The 19190-nt window shown below is 38.7% G+C and overlaps 1 protein-coding gene across 1 annotated transcript in view; it reads right to left on the reverse strand.

Annotated features, from left to right (window-relative positions):
- Positions 1-16110: 16110 nt before the first annotated feature.
- Positions 16111-19190, reverse strand: part of LOC116895483 (arylacetamide deacetylase-like 2) — a 29286-nt gene continuing 26206 nt past the window's right edge. Inside the window, exon 5 of the mRNA XM_032896744.1 lies at positions 16111-16764. Coding sequence (XP_032752635.1) covers positions 16162-16764 — 603 coding nt within the window. The 3' untranslated portion in view covers positions 16111-16161. The remainder of the gene's footprint in view (positions 16765-19190) is intronic.

Genomic DNA, 19190 nt, shown 5'->3' on the forward strand with positions numbered 1-19190 from the left:
CTCGAGATGCTGGGCTCCAAAGTCAGAGCAATCTGGGGGTGGGACCTAGCCACTCCTACCTCAGGGTTTTTCAGTTACTTCTACAAGCTTAGTGTTACCATTACTTCTGTGTAACTTACAGACAGGATACCTTTGTAAATGAAAAGGTGTTCAGCTATACTGGTGTTTATTTTTCTCCTTTGATAGCATGCTGAGTACTTGCCTATGCTAAAGACACTGGAATGTAAGGATGAAGGTTCTTGTTAGGCACTAGCTCAAGGTATCCATGTGCACTGAGTTCAGGTGTAGGTGTTATCTTAAGCTGTAGGGCCTTTCCAACAGTTTGTAGAAAGCAACTGATAGATAGCTTTTGTAATAAGTTGGCGTGTTTGGACCCCTTTGTTCAACAACTCAACTACATGTAACCCATTCTCTGTACTGAGGCATCATTTGGTGATGAGAGATGTCCAGTTAGGGCTCTGTTTCCTACATTATTTTGGCAATTTCATTTAGATTGCTTTGTGTATGTATATGTTTTCTACTGTATTGGGCTTCTGTATTCCCCCTCAAATGGACTTTGATTTTAACTATCCTCCCTCATTTCCCTAATCCTTCTTTCTCCATATTCTATCCTTTCACTTCAGTCTTCCATTTGTCTATCCATAATGATCTATTCTCTTTTGCAGTCTTAGGAAAATCTGTCTCTTCTTCCCAACCTCTCACTCTATATTTAACCTTGTGATTCTGCAGACTAAAGCTCACTTTTCTTAGCAGCTAACATCTACATATAAATAGACACACACTGACTTTGTATTTTGCTGTGTGATTACCTCATTCCACATTTTTTCCTACTTCTGACCTTTACCTACAAATTTTAGTACTTCACTATTTTAAAGGCTGAGTAATAATTCACCATGTAAATATACAACATTTTCATAATCCAACAATCTCTTGCAAGACATCTAAGTTGTTTCAAATTTCTGGTTATTATGAATAAAGAACAGCAATGAACATGATTGATCAAGTCTCTCTGTAGTAGGATGAAGTGTCTTTTGGGTATATGCCCAAGAGCAGTATAACTGGATCATGAGGTAGATCAATTACCATCTTCTTAAGGAACTGCTACACTCATTGTTATCTCAGCTATATAAGTTTTCACTCCCACCAGCAATGGCTAAGATTTCTCGTTACTCTACATCCTCAATAGCATGGGGCATCATTTGTTTTATTTATGTTGTCCATTCTGATTGGTGTAAAATAAAATCTCAAAATAGTTTTAATTTGCATTTTACTGATGACTAGCAATGTTGACCATTTCTTTAAGAGCTTCCCACCCATTTTAATTTCTTCTTTTGAATATTCACCATTTATATGTGTGCCATATTTTTTTCATTGAGTTCTTTACTTGGTGTTGTATTTTTGAGTTGTTTATAAATATTTTGATATTTATATTAAAATGCATGAAACCAAAAGCCTTACCTATTTTTTAGGCTGCCATTTTGTCCTAATGATACTGTCCTCTGCCTTGTAGAAGGTTTTCTGTTTTTTAAGATCTCAGACATTAACTGTTGTTCTTAATGCTTGTGCTAGCCATGTTTTGTTCAGTAGTCTTATCCTGTGACAAAAAGTACAAACCTATTCCCTCCATTCTCTTCTATAATGTTCAATGTATATGGTTTTATGTTGAGTCTTTGATCCATTTGGGGTTATTTATTGTGCAGTGTAATAGCTTGAGCAGCATCACTTGGTGAAGATGATGTCTGTTTTCCAGCATGCATTTCTGGCTTCCCTTAAAAATCAGGTGTTCATATATGTGAGTATTTCTGGATCTTCGACTGGATACCATTGGTCAACTTGTCTGTTTTTGTACCTGTGACATGAATTTTATTATTATAGTTCTTTAGTATAATTTGAGGTCAGAGATTGCTAGCTGATACTGCTAGCAATTTTTTATTATTTAGGATGGATTTATATGTCCTTGGTTTTTGTGTTTCCATATGAAACTGAAAAATCATCCTCTTGATTATTTTAAGAATTGTGTTAGAGTTTCAATGAAAATTGCATTGAAGGCAATCAAGAGGATACAAATTGAAAAGGAAAGTCAAAGTTTCATTATATGCAGATGATATAATAATATATATGAGTAGCTGAAATGGAAATTTCTGGTTTGGTTGGAGACCAGTTGTGTCATGTGATGTTTTTCTGGAAACTGTCCTATGAGAAGATGTTTCACTGAAGCAGACATGTGAAAGGAAGTTTTTCTGTTAATTGACATGTGGTGTTTTTTTGGAAGCTGCCTGGTGAAAGGGCATGTGATGTTTTGCTGGAGCAGACCCTTGAGAGGATGCATGATATTTGCAAAGAGTTTAAATCAAACCCTAAAGACAATGGAAAACTCTCTGGCATTTGTTCACTTCTCTTTCTTCACTGATCTTTGCTTGCCCTGACTTTGTAGAGGGAAATGCACCAAAGAACTTCTAATGGTGTTCCAGCTGCTTCTTCCCACTTCAGTGAACTCGTGTTGATTGGTGGAGCCTCATGGTTTCTTCTGGATCGAGGTGCTGCTGCTGCTGTTACTGCTGCTGCTGATAATGATGATGATAATGATGATGATTATGAGGAGGAGGAGAAGGAGGAGGCTGAACAGGAGGAAGAGGAGGAATATTTGTGTTTGATGATTTCCTAGTAGACTGGACTGCAAACAACGAAGAATAGAATTGGCCCAAGGAACTACTTCTAATCAGGTCCACAGCCCCTTGTCCTATTAGCCATCATCTTCCCTTACCTTTGGTCAGTGGGCTACAAGGGAAGTCAAAGCATTAAAGACCCCTTATTAAAAAAGGTTTTGAAAAATATAAGCCTACAAGGTACTATACAAATTCAACTGGAAACTCCCAAAGATAGTAAAACTTTCAGAAAAGTGGTTGGACTGAGAAAAATGAGATAAATAACACCTTTCATAATAACAAAATATGATATAAACATCATGGGACTATTCTAATCAAGCAAGTATAAGACTTGTACAAATAAAAAGTTCAAGTCATTAAAGAAGGTATCGGGGTGATAAAGATACTTTATAGTCATGTATATGTAGGATTAACTTAGTAAAATTGCCCATCCTAAGAAAATCAATCTACACATTCAATGAAATTCCCATCAAAATTCTAACATGATTCTTCACAGAATTTAAAAGGGCAATTCTCAACCTAATGACCTACCAAAAACTCAAACAGATGACTAAAACTTTTCTGAACAGGAAAAGAATGACCATTCCTGATTACAATTAATTTGCACTACAGAGCAATAGAAATCAAAACCACATGGTACTGGCATAAAAACAGCAACATTGATCAAGGGAAAACCCAGACATAAATCCACACTCTAATGGATTTTTGATAGCAAAGTCAGAAATAAATACTGGACGAAAGACAACATATTAAACAAATAGTGATGGTCAAACTAGATGTAAGCATGTAAGTGCAACCATACTTATCACCCTGAACAAACCTCAAGTCCAACTATATCAAAGACCTCAACATAAAACCAGATACACTGAATATGATAGAAGAGAAATTGAGGAATAGCCTTGAATTCATTGATACAGGAGACAGCTTCCTGAACAAAACACAAAAAAGTCATGCACTAAGAACAACAATAAATACAATCTCATGAAATTGAAGTTTCTTGAGGCAAAGGACATCAACATTAGGACAAGTGACAGCCTGAAGGAAAAAAATTTACCAACTTTACATCTGATAGAAGATTAATATTTAAAAATAAAGAACTTAAAACCTAGATATGCAAAATGATCTAATTTAAAAATGAGATACAGATATAAACAGAGAACTTCTCAATAGAGGAAACTCAAATGGCTGAGAAACATTTAAAGAAATGTTCAACATCCTTAACCAAAATGGAAATGCAGTTCAAAACTACTTTGAGATTCCATTTTACCTACGTCAGAATGACTAAGATCAATAACACAAAGGACAGCTCAAGCAGGATAGGATGTGAAGCAAAGGAAACATGGCTCCATGGCTGGTGGGGATGCAAACTTTTAAAACCATTATGGAAATCAATATGGCAGTTCCTCAGAAAACTGGTAATCATCTACCTCAGGATCTATCTATACTGTTCTTGGGCATGTACCCAAAGGAAACCCCATCCCACCACGAGGACAGGTGCTTAATTAACGATGCTCAATTTTGCTTTATTCAAAATACCAAGAAACTGAAAAAATCTAGATATTCCTCAGTAGAAGAATGCACTAAGAAAATGTGGTACATTTACACAATGGAGTATTACTAAGCTGTAACAAAATCCAACATCATGAAAATTGTAGGCAAATAAATGGAACAACAAAAAAAGACATCCTGAGTGAGCTAATCCAGACCCAGACAGTCATATATGTTATGTATTTACTTGTATGTGGATATTAATCATTAAATAAATGATAACCAAGATAAAAATCCATAGACCCAGAAAAGATAGGCATAAAAGAAGGGACCTTAGGGTGGGGAGGCAGATACATGTATCTCTCTGTGATGGGGAAGAGTAGAATAGATTTTTATGAGTGGAGTGGGAGAAGTTGGGGACCTAAATCAGAGGGTCAACTAGGGAAGAAGAGGGCACATAGAGTTGAGGGAGAGAATTCAGGAGAAACAGCTGGACCTGAGGGACATTTGAGGTCTTTACAGAAACCTATTACAGTGGAAACTTCCTAAAGTATATGAAGATAATCACAATAAGACCTCTTAGTAATGAAGAATATTGAGTCTCAACTGGCCATCTCTTGGGACTTGGTTGCATTCAATTGAGTTGTTAGCCAAGGGGGTCCCAAAGAAATCGCCAAACAACTCAGGCTGTTGCTAAGATAATGAATTGCTGTCCACAAACTGACAGCAGGGCCCCATTGCTAAAGACAATACACACACACACACACACACACACACACACACACACACACACACACACACACACACAAACACATGCACGCACACACGCGCGCACACACACAGAGACAAACACAAACAGAAACACAGACACACACAACTCATTCATTGAACATGGAGAAGTCAAGCAGGTACCAACTTTGAGCCTTCATCCCTATGTTCTAGTGTTTTTGGTGAGATAAAGTACTCTGCACGCTACCAAAAGACAAACACAAACACAAACTGAGCCACTAAACTTGATCCATAATCTGTCCTGTCTGCAAAATATAGTGTGGCAATGGTATCATAGACAGAAGCCATTGAGCCTTCTCTGTTTCACAACTGTACACACAATGTGACCAACCGCCACACACTGTCTTCCAGGAAATGTTGAACCACAACTGACCCATTCTTCTGTGATCTACCTTCTCTTTTTGCTAGAGCAAAGAGAGAAGTGACCAAAAGAAATAGCCAATAGTATAAACATAAACAAATATAAAAGAGGCTTTGTTGCATCGGTTTATCCAACCAGTGTCTGTATAATGTGTGTGCCAAAGACACTAAGAAATTAGTAGACACTCAGTCCCAGAAAATGGAGGCTCAAAACAAAGCAGACCAATGGCATAGCCCCAGTCTGCCGCTGAAAGGCCAAAGCTCTCTGGAGAGTTGCTGGCTTTACTCTTGTCTTAATGATAGAATGTTTCCCAGTATAATTTTAGGTGTTATAATCTAGACAGAGAAATGTTCTTTTAATACTTTATTTGTAACAAACTACCATATTAACATGTTTTGCTCCCTCTTACAATTTCAAAATATTGAAGTCTATAAATTATAATATCATTATCTAATAAAAACTATTTTAGTGTTGGGTCATAACTTTTATTTTCATCCCCTTAGTTACTAGAGACAATGAACACTTTTTTCCTTTTTTTCTTGAAAAAATATTAATACAATATAATTTGATCATTGTGTCCTCTCCCCAAATTCTTCCCACAACCTCCCCACCTCCACATCTATGCAACTCTACTGTCTCTTTAAACAACAAACAGGCTAATGAACAAGCAAAAACACACCAGATTTTTTTAGTGAACAAAACTATCCAGAAAACACACACATATACACAAACAATACCCATCAAACACAAAATTGTAAAACATAATATACAAGACCAGTAAGACAAAAAAGTACCCAAAGAAAACAACATGAAGCAAAATGTCTACAAGAATATCATTGTGTCTCCCAATGTTTGAACATAGTTGTGGTTTTCATGCCTCTAGTTTTATTACAGATTCCACATCTGTGTTAATAGTAACAGTGCCAAACATGTTTATCATATATATATATATATATTCTATTACATATGTAATGTTATATATAATATATTATATAATGTAATATACTATATATACTATATGTTGATGTCAGTTGAATTTTTTCAGTACTTCAAATTTTTAGAAATAGCGTTAGACATTTGCAATGAAATTGCTTTCATCTTTGCATTTTCCAAACTATTATTTAATTTTCTTTAAATATTGAGTCATTTAAATTTTTCCACTTATTTATTTATTTATTCACTACCACCCCTTAAGTCCCTGCCTCATGCCATCCCTTCCCTCCCTTTCTTATCTGAGAGGGTGGGGGACCCCTGATTATCCCCAATTCTAGCACATCATGTCTTGGCAGGGCTAGGCACGTCCTCTCCCACTGAGGCCAGACAAGGCAGCCCAGCTAGAAGAACATAGGCCCAGGACAGGCAACAGCTTTTAGGATAGCCCCCATTCCAGTTATTTTGGATTCACATAAAGACCAAGCTGTACATCTGCTCTATATGTTTGGGTGTAACAGTGGTTTACCCAGCCCATTTATACTCTTTGGATGGTGGTTCAGATTCTGACAGCCTCAAGGGTTCTGCTTAGTTGGCTCTGTTGGTCTTCCTGTTCTCCTGCCCTCAATCCTTCCCACAACTCTTCCATAAGATTCCTCAAGCTCCATCCACTGTTTTGCTGTAGGTCTCTGCATATTTCAATGAGGTGCTGTGTGGAGCGTCTCTGGACAGTCATGCTAGGCTCCTATCTGCAAGCATACCAGAGTATCATTTTGAGTGTCATGGATCGGTGCTTGCCCATGGAATCGTTCTCAACTTGGGCCCCACAACCGAAGAATGGATACAGAAAATGGGGTTCATTCACACAATGTAATATTACTCGGCTATTAAAAACAAAGACATCATGAATTTTGGAGGCAAACAGGTGGAACTAAAAAAATACCATTCTTAGTGAGATTACACAGACCCAAAAGGACATACATGGTATATACTCACAAGTGGATACTAGCTATAAAGTACAGGATACCCAGGCTTCAATCCACAGGCCCAAAGAAGTTAAAAAGAAGGAAAACCCAAGACAGGATGCTTGAATCTCACATACAAGGGAGAATAAAAGTCATACGAGGCAGATACAGAGAGGAAACTCTGTGGGAGAAGGGATGGAGAGGGGAATGGGGTAGTCAAGATCAGGTGTAAAGAGAAAGAAGTGAGAGGGCCAGAGGACCAGGAGAGTGGATGGAGATCTGCTTACTATGGTGGGGTTGGAGCATCTCTAGGACATGTCAAAAACCTGAGATAGGGGGGCTCCAAGGAGTCTATGGGAGTGACTTTATCTGAAACTTATAACAGTGAGGATATGGAACCCAAAGTGGCCACCTCTTGTAGTCAGGCAGGACCCCCAGTGGAGAGATAATTATACCATCCCTCCAACAAAACTTCGGACCCAAAATTTGTCTTGCATACAAGTAATTTAAACTTTAATGAGTTCTAGTAATTACATGCTAATTAAATTATATTCCTTTTTATGCTAATGTTTAAATTATTTTGAATACTTTTTTATTGAGACATCTCAACACTTCTAGAATATATCCTGTTTGAACACCATGCATACATTTCTAGTTTACTCTTCAGTTCATTCTGGTAACTTAGTTTGATTAACTCTCAATTTTAATCTAATAAAGATGCTGGTGCTGTGAGATCTATATGCTTTTTGTCTGAGCTGATCCTTTAACCATCATGAGAATTATTGCAGAAACACACCATGAAGTCAGAAGAAAGCATGCTGGACCAATCAGTGCTGCATGATTCAAGCTTTTGGAAAACACAAGGAACTGCCATGCTATAGTATTTTGAGTTTTTAAAAATTTTTATTGCTGCTTTGTGAATTGCACATCATGCACCCCAGTCCCACTCATCTGCCCTTCCCTCTATATCTGTCCTCTGCCATTGTAACCTCTGTCCTAAAGAAAATAAAACAAAGCAAAAACATCTCCTTGTAGAAACTGTGTTGTATCACACAGTATACTCATGCTGAAACAGATTCACCGGCAAATGTTCATCTCAATGAGTCATCAGTGTGGTTCCAGGGCTCTGGCTTCTGCTGCACTTCCAATACTAAATCCTCCCAGAACTCCTCTTGGTGTTGTTATTGCCCTGTGTCATGGAGATTTTGCAGCCTTGGTTCTACTGTCATATCAACCCTGCAGAGCTTTGGTTCTACAGAACCACCCCCTTAACATGTTTCAGCAGTTGGGATGGAATAACTCCAGTCCCTAGATTTGGGGCTGGGTGGTAGCTGAGTCAGTCTGCCCACCAGCCCTCTTGCACTGATACCATTAGGGCCAGCTCTCCCTCGCTTCCCTGGCAAGCAGCAGGCCAGCTCATGAGAAAGCTGCTACCAGTAATGGGCAGGTCCAGTTCTCATGATCTTATGTCCTCAGGGCTGGCTCACCCAGATCTCATCCATCAGAGCCTGCTCTACTGTGCTGCCCAGGTGCTGTGCAGGGTCCACTCTCTTGAGTGCAACAGTAGACGAGAAGAGATGGTGGAGATTTCCGACACTGCCTAGTCAAGATTCAGGGCCACCTCTCCTAGGCCCACAGAATAGCATGACTGGCAAGAGACAGAGCCAGCTCTCTTGTATTAATGCCTTCCTGGCTGGCTCACATGCTACCCCACCACCATAGGCAGCTCTACTCTGCTGCCCAGGCTCTCTGTGTGTGGGTGGGGTGGGTGGGGGGTTGTCCACTCTCCAAGTGCTGCAGCCAGCAAAGGAGAGGATGACCTCTCCCTTTTTGAGGACTAGCTCTCTCATCCTGCCCAGACGAAGGGTGGTGAAAGCTTTACTCAACCTTTGGACCTCCACATGACCATCAGCATGGACTTTGATGGTAATGTGAGACCTGTACATAAATACAGACTCATGCTGTTGCAGGGCCATGGATGCAGACATGTCTGTCAGTAGTAGCTCAAAGCCAGAACTCACCATGGCTTCAGTGGAGGCAACTCACATCAGCCTGTTCCTCACCACCCTCATGTTTCCAGTTCCACCTCACTTTATAGTACACAAACCGTTCTGCTTCTCTCCCTCCCTCCCTCCCCCTCCTCTCTATCTCTCTATCGCATACTTGCATATCATATGGTGCCCTACTCTGTGTCAACAATGACATCTTTTGAAAGATAAGATGATTAAATATTTGTTCAATCCTAAGATTCCAAAAGAAATAAACCCCTGGCCAAAGTTAAACACAGTGCAGAAAAATTGTAACTCTACATAGAGTCATCCAGTCTCATGGTTGAACCACCATCCCAAACATCTGGGCAGATTAGCAGATAATTAAATAATGAGAAGTTAACACAGAAGGGTATGTCCAGTCAGTTGCGGGTCACCACGCTTCAGAAACTACCCTGAGCTAGGATATAGCTCTGGGAGTCACACAGTGACTCACACAGTGACTGGTTTTCTCAATGGAAGAGAGCATAAGCCCAGTGGTACATGTGTTGTTATTGCCTCTAGTGATGGACAGTGTGATTCGCTATTTCCCAAGGAACAAGAATAGCAAACACCTTTGCATCTCCATTTCTGCTCCTCTTCATAGTGCACAAACCATTCTGCTTCTCTTTGTTCTCTATCTCTCCACTCTAATTTCTATCTCACTACACTGTGCCCCAGGTGTGGCCCATAGTGTAGGGTTATTTTTTTTTTTTACTGTTTTTTGATAGTTTGCTCTAGAAATTGTGCTTAATTTATATTTTTCAAAAATGTGATCATTTAAGTTGTTATTCAACTCAAAATTTTCTCATAAACATTTTTAATTTTGTTGTTTTTTTCCTTTTATTATATTTTGATTTAAACAATTTTAAATTTTAGTATATTTTGATCATATTCTTCCTTTCCACCAAGTCCTTCTCTCATCCTCCCTACTCATTCAACTTTTAAGTTTTTTTTTCAAAAAATAAACCAACACTTCCCCAAACATAGTAAGCAAAATAAAATACCAAAGAAAAAGGAAAAAAAAGCCCACACTGTAACCAAACAAAATAATTAAAACACAAACCAAACAAACTGTGTAGTCAATTATATGTTTGTCAACCACTCCTGAACATTAGGTCTGTCATGTTGTTGATGTACCCAGTGTCACTCTATTGGAGAAAACTGATTCCCTCTCTCCAGGCAGGTATGACTGGCAGGTCAGTTGTTAAACCTTTAACCTAGAGACTAGGTTTTTATTCAGTCAGTTATTTACTTTTATAAATATAACAAAATATAGTATAAAAAGATTAAAACAAAACCCTTTACACTGATGTTGGACAAGATAAACCTATAGGAGGAAAAGAGCCCCAGACAAGGCACAAGAGTCAGAGATCCACCTGTTGACACACTCAGGAATCTCATAAAAGAATTAAACTTGAAGCCATTATATGAATGCAGAAGACCTAGTGCAGAACCTTGCAGTTCCTGTGCACTTTCTCTCTGTGAGCCCATAAGGTTTGCTCATGTGGATATAGACAACATTGTTTCCTTAGCACTGTGGATCTCCTCTGGCTCCTACACTCTTTCTACCCCATATTATGCTGGGTCGCTGACCTCTAGGGAAAGAATTTGATGGAGACGTCCTATTTAGGCTGAGTGTTCCAAGGTCTCTCGTGCTTCATCCTTTCATAGGGACACTAACTCATCTACGTCCTTTGCTGCTCTCTTCATAGTAGACAGACATTGGAAACAACCTAAATACCACTCAACAGAAAAAACAGATTTAGAAAACGTGGTTTATTTCCACAATCTAGTATTTATTTCTCATCCATTAAAAAGAATTACATCATAAAATTTCTAGGCAAATGGATAGAACTAGGAAAAAATTTTTCTGAGCTAGGTATCACAGAATCAAAAAGTCTTTCATCATACGAGCTTTTTCCTACAGCATATAAGGACAAATATAGAAACCCACAGTCACATTTTGCAAAGAATGAGAGGTCATGAAATATAATTTTTAAGCATTCTTTTGTATTGGATATTTTTATTTACATTTTAAATCCTATCCTTTCCTAGTTTCCCCTCCAGAAACCTGCTATCCCGTCCCTGCTCCCCCTGCTTCTAGAGGGTGCTCCCTCACCTACCCACTCACTCACTCCCATCTCCACACCCTGATATTCCCCTACACTGGGGCATCAAGACTTGACAGGACAAAGGGCCTCTCCCATTGATGCCCAACAAGGACATCCTCTGCTACATATACAGATGGAGTCATACATCCATCCCCATGTACTCTTGGGATGGTAATCTAGTCCCTGGAAACTCAGGAGGGTCTGCTTGGTTGATATTGTTGTTTTTCCTATGCGGTTGCAAACCTTCATCTCCTTCAGTCTTTTCTCTAACTCCTCTATATGGGGAGCTAGTGCTCAGTCCAATGGTTGACTGCAAGCATCCACCACTGTAGGTGTCAGGCTCTGGCATAGCCTCTCAGGAAACAGCTATATCAGGCTTTTGTCAGCATGCACTTCTTTATAAATGCAATAGTGTCTGGTTTTGCTGTCTGTTTATGGGGTGGATCCCCAGGTGGGGCAGTCTCTAGATGACATTTTCCTCAGTCTCTGCTATACACTTCATCTACATATTTCCTCCTGTGAGTATTTTTATTCCCCCTTCTAAGAAGATCTGGAATACACTTTGGTATTCCTTCTTCTTGAGCTTCATGAGGTTTGGGAATTGTATCTTGGGTATTCTGAGTTTTGGGGTTAATGTCTGCTTATCAGTGAGTGCATACCATGTCTGTTCTTTTGTGATTGGGTTACCTCATTCAGCATGATATTTTCTAGTTCCATCTATTTGTCTAAGAATTTCATGTAGTCATTGTTTTTATTTGGTAAGTAGTATTCCATTGTGTAAATGTATCACATTTTCTGTACACATCCTTTGTTAAAGGGCATCTGGATTCTTTCCAGCTTCTGGCTACTATAATTGATGCTGTTATGAACACAGTGAAGCATGTGTCTTTGTTGTATGTTGGAGCATCATTTGGGTATATGCCTAGGAGTGGTATAGTTGGGTCCTTAGGTAGTATTATGTCCAATTTTTTGAGGAGCCTCCAGACTGATTTCCAGAGTGGTTTTTAATGAGGTAAAGATATTTGTTTCTGGTATGGGAACAGAACTGAGGACAAGTGGTGAGAGGCAACAGAGTCACATGACAAATCCAGGGAAATCTGACTCTGGAGACCAACATCAGGTACAGACCTGAGTTTATTGCTCAGTCTATAAGCTTATATAAAGTGTTTGAGCCAAACCCAAGCCAGTAAATCTTTGGCCAATTGTGCCTTGCCATACCAGCACCATACTCCAATGAAATCCCTGCTTAATGAGGAAGCATGGAAGGACCGGGGGAGTATAGACACCTTGGCCTTGGATCCTATTTGCTGTATCACTGGTGTGCCTGGTGTCACCTTAGATATAATGTCATGTACAGCAGATCAGGATTCTTTAGGGAGTCACAAGAGCCTATGGCACCTTGTCTCTGTGATGGTTTGTATATGCTTGGTCCAGAGAATGGCACTATTTGGGGATGTGGCCTTGTTGGAGCAGGTGTGGCCTTGTTGGAGTAGGTAAGTCACTGTGGGTGTGAACTTTAAGACCCTACTCTAGCTGTCTGCAATTGAGTCTTCCACTAACAGCCTTCAGATGTAGATATAGAACCTCAGATCTGCCTGCATCATGCCTGCCTGGATGCTGCCATGTTCCTGCCTTGATGGTAATGGACTGAACCTCTGAACCTGTAAGCCAGCCCCAATTAAATGTTGTCCTTAAAAGACTTGCTTTGGTCATGGTTTACAGCAGTAAAACCCTAAGTAAGACACTTTCCATCCCACGTTTTTCTTCACAAGGGTTGACCCCTACATCCCCCACATGCTGGACTTTAATCTTTTTTTAAATATGATACTCATATTTTTTTAAAATCTCATATATTCATATATTATATTTTGATCACACTAGCCCTTCTATGCTACATCTAGTTCCTCCTAAATTCCTATCCTCAACCCTCTACCCAACTTCATGTATTCTTTTTACTTTTTTTCTTTACAACGCTCTAAGTCCAATTTGTATAGCTCATATATGCATACTTGTGGTGCCATCCACTGGATCATGGTTAAACTACAGGGGACCACACCCTTAAAATAAAAACTCTTCATCCTAGTAACTATCTGTTGCCAATAAATCCTCAGCTGGAGTTAGGAGTTTGTGATCCACTTCCACACCCGTGGTGAAATGATTATTGATAATGGCTTGATCTTCTTCAGGACTCATGAAGGCAGCCATGTCTTCATTCTCATTGCAACAGTCCTGCCAGTCCAGAGGACATCTGCCTCACTCTGGTCCTCTCCAACATCTACCTTTTACAGTCTTTCTGCCCTTTCTTCCTCAATGATCTCTGGAGGAAATGGGCATAATAATCATGTGTATGACAGATTTATGGACAAGGACCCTACAGATAGTAAGTTTTGCACTTTTACCAAATTGCAATTTTTTTGTAATTTTTTGTTTCCTCTTGTTTACTGCTCAGAAAGAATTCTCCTACAAGTGCTGGGAGCTACACTAATCTCTGAGGCTAGAGAAATATGTTTCAAATGCAGTTTAATACTTTCCACTTAGGAAGATAATAGTAGTTCATTTCCCATCAGACCTACGAATGTCCCAGCCCTAGTTTCTTCACCATATTCACAGCATCTGGCATACTTTGCCTCCTGTAGAATGAGCCTTAAATCCAATCAAAAATTATTATTCTCAAAACATTTGTGCTATTATTTTACCCATGGTCATTTGTAAATCTCAAGATAACTTCTTCCTCCACAAGAACTGTTCTATATGCTTATCAAAAATTACGATGTAACTAGATAGTTGAAAAATATTTCATGTGTATCAACGTAAGTTAAATAAGGAAAAATTTCTCAGTTCTGGTTTAAGATAGTTTTAATGATGACCCCTGAGGAGATTTTAATATGTTTATGCCAGGAAGTGACACTATTAGGAGATGTGACCTTGTTTGAGGAATTGTGTCATTGTAATGGTGGGCTACACCTAGACACATGAAAGCCAATCTGCTCCTGGCTTCATTTGAACGAAGATGTAGAACTTTTGGTACCAGGGACTGGGGTATTGTGATAGGCCTGACCATGCTTTTGTTTGGAGGGATGTGGATTTGGGGACTCTGTAGAGCAGTGGAAAGAGTTCAACAGGGCTTAATGGGCCAGACTAGCAGAAGCATGGAGCATTCCTGAGTGTGTTTAGAACTGCGGGGACCTAGTTCAAGTGTTTTCTGAGAAGACTTTTAGTGTGTAGTCTAGAGACTGTTTTGTGATATTTTTGGTGAAAATGTGATTGCTTTTTGCCATTGTCCAAAGACTCTGCCTGAGGCTAAAATGAAGAAATCTATATTACTTGCTTTGAGAAAGAAAGTCTCAAAACAGTTCCTACCTTCATGCAAATGGACTGAACCTCTGAACCTTTAAGCCAACCCCGATTAAATGTTGTTCTTTATAAGAGTTGCCTTGGTCACAGAAGTAAAACCCAAACTAAGACAATTCCTTTCTTTTATAAAGGAAAAAAATAAAAAGTGAGAAGATTACTATAGTTTTATATTCACAGAAATCTTGGGTCAAATGACAACAACGGCACAAATTAATCCAGCTTTTCTGGTTTACCAACAACAGTGCCATGTCAGGGAAGAGCCTCCTATGATAAGGTCAGAGAGATCAGTGATCAGATTGCTGGTAAAACGGAAAATAATCCTCAAACTGTAAAAAAAAATAATGGAAGTAATGAAGATAAGGATTACTTTATCAACTGAAATTCCTAATTTCCCAGAGTTACTCAACTTTAAACAAAAGCACGAAACAACTGAACACAACCATATGGAGTTGGCAACAGTACCGGGACATCCAGTAACTGACAAGGATTTTAGTGGCTCCCAGTGGAAATGCAGTTATTTTTGCAGTTGTTGTTACTGACAGAAGGGAGAGTAGGCCTGGGTATCATCAGCTAAGACACCTCCTTAGGTTAGGAATGCAATTTCTGTGTGGGCTATTGATCCATTTCAAACTATGAAAATAATACTGCAAATAATTCTCACTCCCACAGATGATTGACTAGGTATCATCTTGAATTAGAAATCATTGTTTAAGAATAAATAAATTTTAGCCTTTTAAAATTAAAATAAAGTATATTTGCATAACTATACTTTTGAAGGTTTATTTCTTGAAACCCAACCCAATCTATATATGTATGTATGTATGTATGTATGTATGTATGTATGTATGTATGTATGTGTGGTTATGTATATACATATATGATTCAGTGCTACTTCATATATATGATTCCAGGAATAACCACTTATAATAGATATCCAATTAGGAGCTCCAGACTGAGCTTGGTCTTCCTAAAGTTCAAATATGAAAGCTCTGAAATGATTTGTAGTGAGGATACCAACATTACTCTCTACTACCCAGGAACATTTTGTAATAAGTAGTAAATAGACTTCATATAAAATGAATAAATAAAGCAAAATCTAATGCAATTTACCTGGGTAATGAGCACTCCACACAAATGTTACTGTTATGCTTCTCCCCACCACTCTCTCCTCACTCACTTATCATCCCACTCTCAACTCAGCCTGGAAACTGCCACAACCGTTTGAATATAACTACACTCAAATTATAGTGCTAGTTTAGAAATCATAGAGAGTACCTCAACTCATAATAATACAGATGACAATGAAACAAATATCCCAAGTTTGTCAGTTTAGAAAAATTAGCAACATACCTAACATACCCAATTAAAATTAGGTTTATCCAAAGTTCAAGTCATAGTTAAACTCTTTAATTTTAAAATGCTTTAGGTTACATTGCTAACCAAAAGACCAACTAGCTACATGTACCATCACAGATTTTCTTTTAACCAAATTATATACTTATCTATTAATCTCTGGCCTAATTGTAAATGAAATGGCGCTGTGGCGAATGATACGGCTCCATGGATTCCATCCTCTATGTGGTCATGGGTGAAAGTAACTCCAACATTTCTGAGTCGTGTGACGTAAATAAGTCCATCATCTCTTAGGATGTCATGCTCACATGTGAGGATATAAGTTAATGGCAATTTTTGTAACTGGGAATCATTGACCAACAAAGGTGATACTCTGCTATCCACAAGTCCTGGATGGGATGCACTAAGTTTTCCAAGAACTGGTTCAGTGTAAACATGGTTCTTTTTGTACTTCTCAGGAAGGAAGTCACTCCAGTTAACAAACTTGAATAGGTGTCTTGACTCCTTAGGCACATGAGCATTTCTCAGTATTGTCTTGGGCAATTCTTTATCTTCTGATAAATATAGACATGTCATCTTAATTGCTACCTTCCTTGTCAAAAAGGGACCATGTTCATATTCTCGAAAAGATGGCATTAAGGTATCAAGTGCCTGTAGTCCAGGATATAGCAAGGTTTGTGCTTTAATTTTGTTTTTGTATTCTGGGTCATCCTGTAGCTGTAAATATAACACAGTATGAGTGTTAAGGAGTCAATAGCTTTTAAGCAGAAGGATTGGCACCCTGTTTTTATAACTGGAAGTGAATAAATTTACAAACCTAAAACAGTGTCTGATGATTACTCTAATATTTACTCATTGTTTGAAACAGGAACATGTCATTCAGTGAGAAAGTGGTACTCTCCTATTCACACACATTCATTCACCCATGGCAAGAAAATGGGACCATGATCTGAAGAGTCCCACTGAAGAAGACAGAAGGGCTATGCTTAAAAATATTTTTTGTTTTTGGTGACGTTATTTTTATCTATATAGGACAAACATACTGCCTCCCAAGTGATCTCTACATAGGCATATGTCATGATGCCAAGTTTGCTTATAACAATATAATGACTATACTAATATACATATACATATACATATACATATACATATACATATATATATATAAAAGGAGCAGAAAGAATAAATATAATAAAACAGCATGTCAAAAATCCATTCAAACAGACATAACCATTTGTTGCTACATGTTGGACACAGTATAATCATATGTCTTACCTTTAGCTGATTAGTATTATAACATGACAGAAAATACAAAGAATACTTTACAAAATCAGAAGGGCAGAAGGATGTAGTCGGCCATTTTATGTGTCATTTGTCTTCACCAAAAATGGGAAGTGTCCTTAGTTTGTAGCTGTAAGGAGACTCTTCCCTTTCACTTTCTAGTCCTGCTCATTTCTGGAGAAAATGTACAGTGGCCTCCCAAGAGTTGTCACTTAGGCAGCATATGTGTTTATACAGTAGTGCCACATCCACAAATGTTTGTCTCTACGGCCCTCCAGCCTAACACAGGGAGGATTACAATCTGTTTAGGTCAAGAACAGGCCTCCATCAAAGACGTTAATTTAAATGAAATGAGAGGATTGATTGAACGACAGCACATCTCAAGAAAAATCATCTGACAAACTCCAAAGTGCACACACAACAGACACAAAGTCAAAAATGTGCACATCGCAGACAACACAGTCCAGCAAGTTCCCGAGGAAAGTGAAGAAAAGTTTTTCCCTAAGAAAATGTTGTCAGATACTTGATCCTTCCCAGTGTCTTTAAGCTAGTGATTTTCCAAAATAAATGCAGTGTCCCAGATCATTCAGAGAATAAGGAGCACAAGAGTAAAACTGAAGCTGAGACAAGCAATAGCTTTTCCATGTACAACCTGACATTGTCCCCCGTGAAGGTACATGAGGACCAAGAAGATTACACGTCAATTAAGTTGTTCATGGCTCATTGAGACATGGCTCAATTGGTAATATCCTTGCCAGAACAAACCTCTGGAGCACGACCTAAAATTAGACCTGGTAATAGTGGCAGCCCTGCTCCAGTGCTAGGGTAGAGAAAGAAAGAAACAGCTGAGTTTATTGGATATTTAATCTAACAGATGATCCTGGGGAGTTCCAGGATCATTGGAAAGTACTCATGATACACACACACAGATACACACACACACATATGTGTGTGTTTGTATATTATTTATGTATATATATATATGTATATATATGTATGTCATATATTATATGTGTATATGATTTTCAAGGCCAAACTGGTTTACCTATCAAGTTACAGGCCAACAGATGCTACACAGTAAGAGTCTATCTCAGAAAGAAAAGAATAAAGGATGGAAAAGAAAATGAGGGAACAGCTGACTTCCACATGCTTAAACACATGTATGTACAACATATGTACATGCAAGGACCAACTCACATTCATATTCAAACGAACATGAATCCACACAGATACACAAAAAAAGAAAAGCATAATTACATTGAGTCTATCACACATTAAGAAAAAAAGAGAATAATGCCTTTCCCGGCAGTAATTTAAACTCCACAAAATTTACATCAAGAGAAACCCAGAAAGGCCAGCAAGTCAGCCAGTTAACAAAATAGAAAGAGCTGAGGTAGGGAGTGTCTATATTTGCAGGTATCTTGAACCCCATTCTGAGCCAAACAGTTATTTCTTCAATGTCTTTTGTGTTAAAGCTGTAAGATATGGGGATATTCTAACTGTTCCACTGGGGACCCGGTTCTCATTGGACAATGGTTGGCTGTGAGCTGGACTGAAGGAGTGGAAAGGGTTTGCAACACCATAAAAAGAACAGCAATATCAACTGACCAGACACCTCAGAGTCTCCCAAGGACTAAACCACCTATCATTGAGTATACATGGAGGGTCCCATGGCTCCAGCCTCATATGTTGCAGAGGATGATCTTGTCGGGCATCAATAGGAGGGACTGCCAGGATGGGGAGGAGGGAGGGAGGGAGTGGGTGAGTGAGCACTGTCATAGAAGCAGGGGGAAGGGGATGGACTCCAAGGTGCTGGAGGGGACACCAGGAAAGGGGATAACATTTGAAATGTAAATAAAGAA

This window comes from Rattus rattus, chromosome 3 (assembly GCF_011064425.1).
Source record: "Rattus rattus isolate New Zealand chromosome 3, Rrattus_CSIRO_v1, whole genome shotgun sequence".
NCBI classification, from domain to species: Eukaryota; Metazoa; Chordata; class Mammalia; order Rodentia; family Muridae; genus Rattus; species Rattus rattus.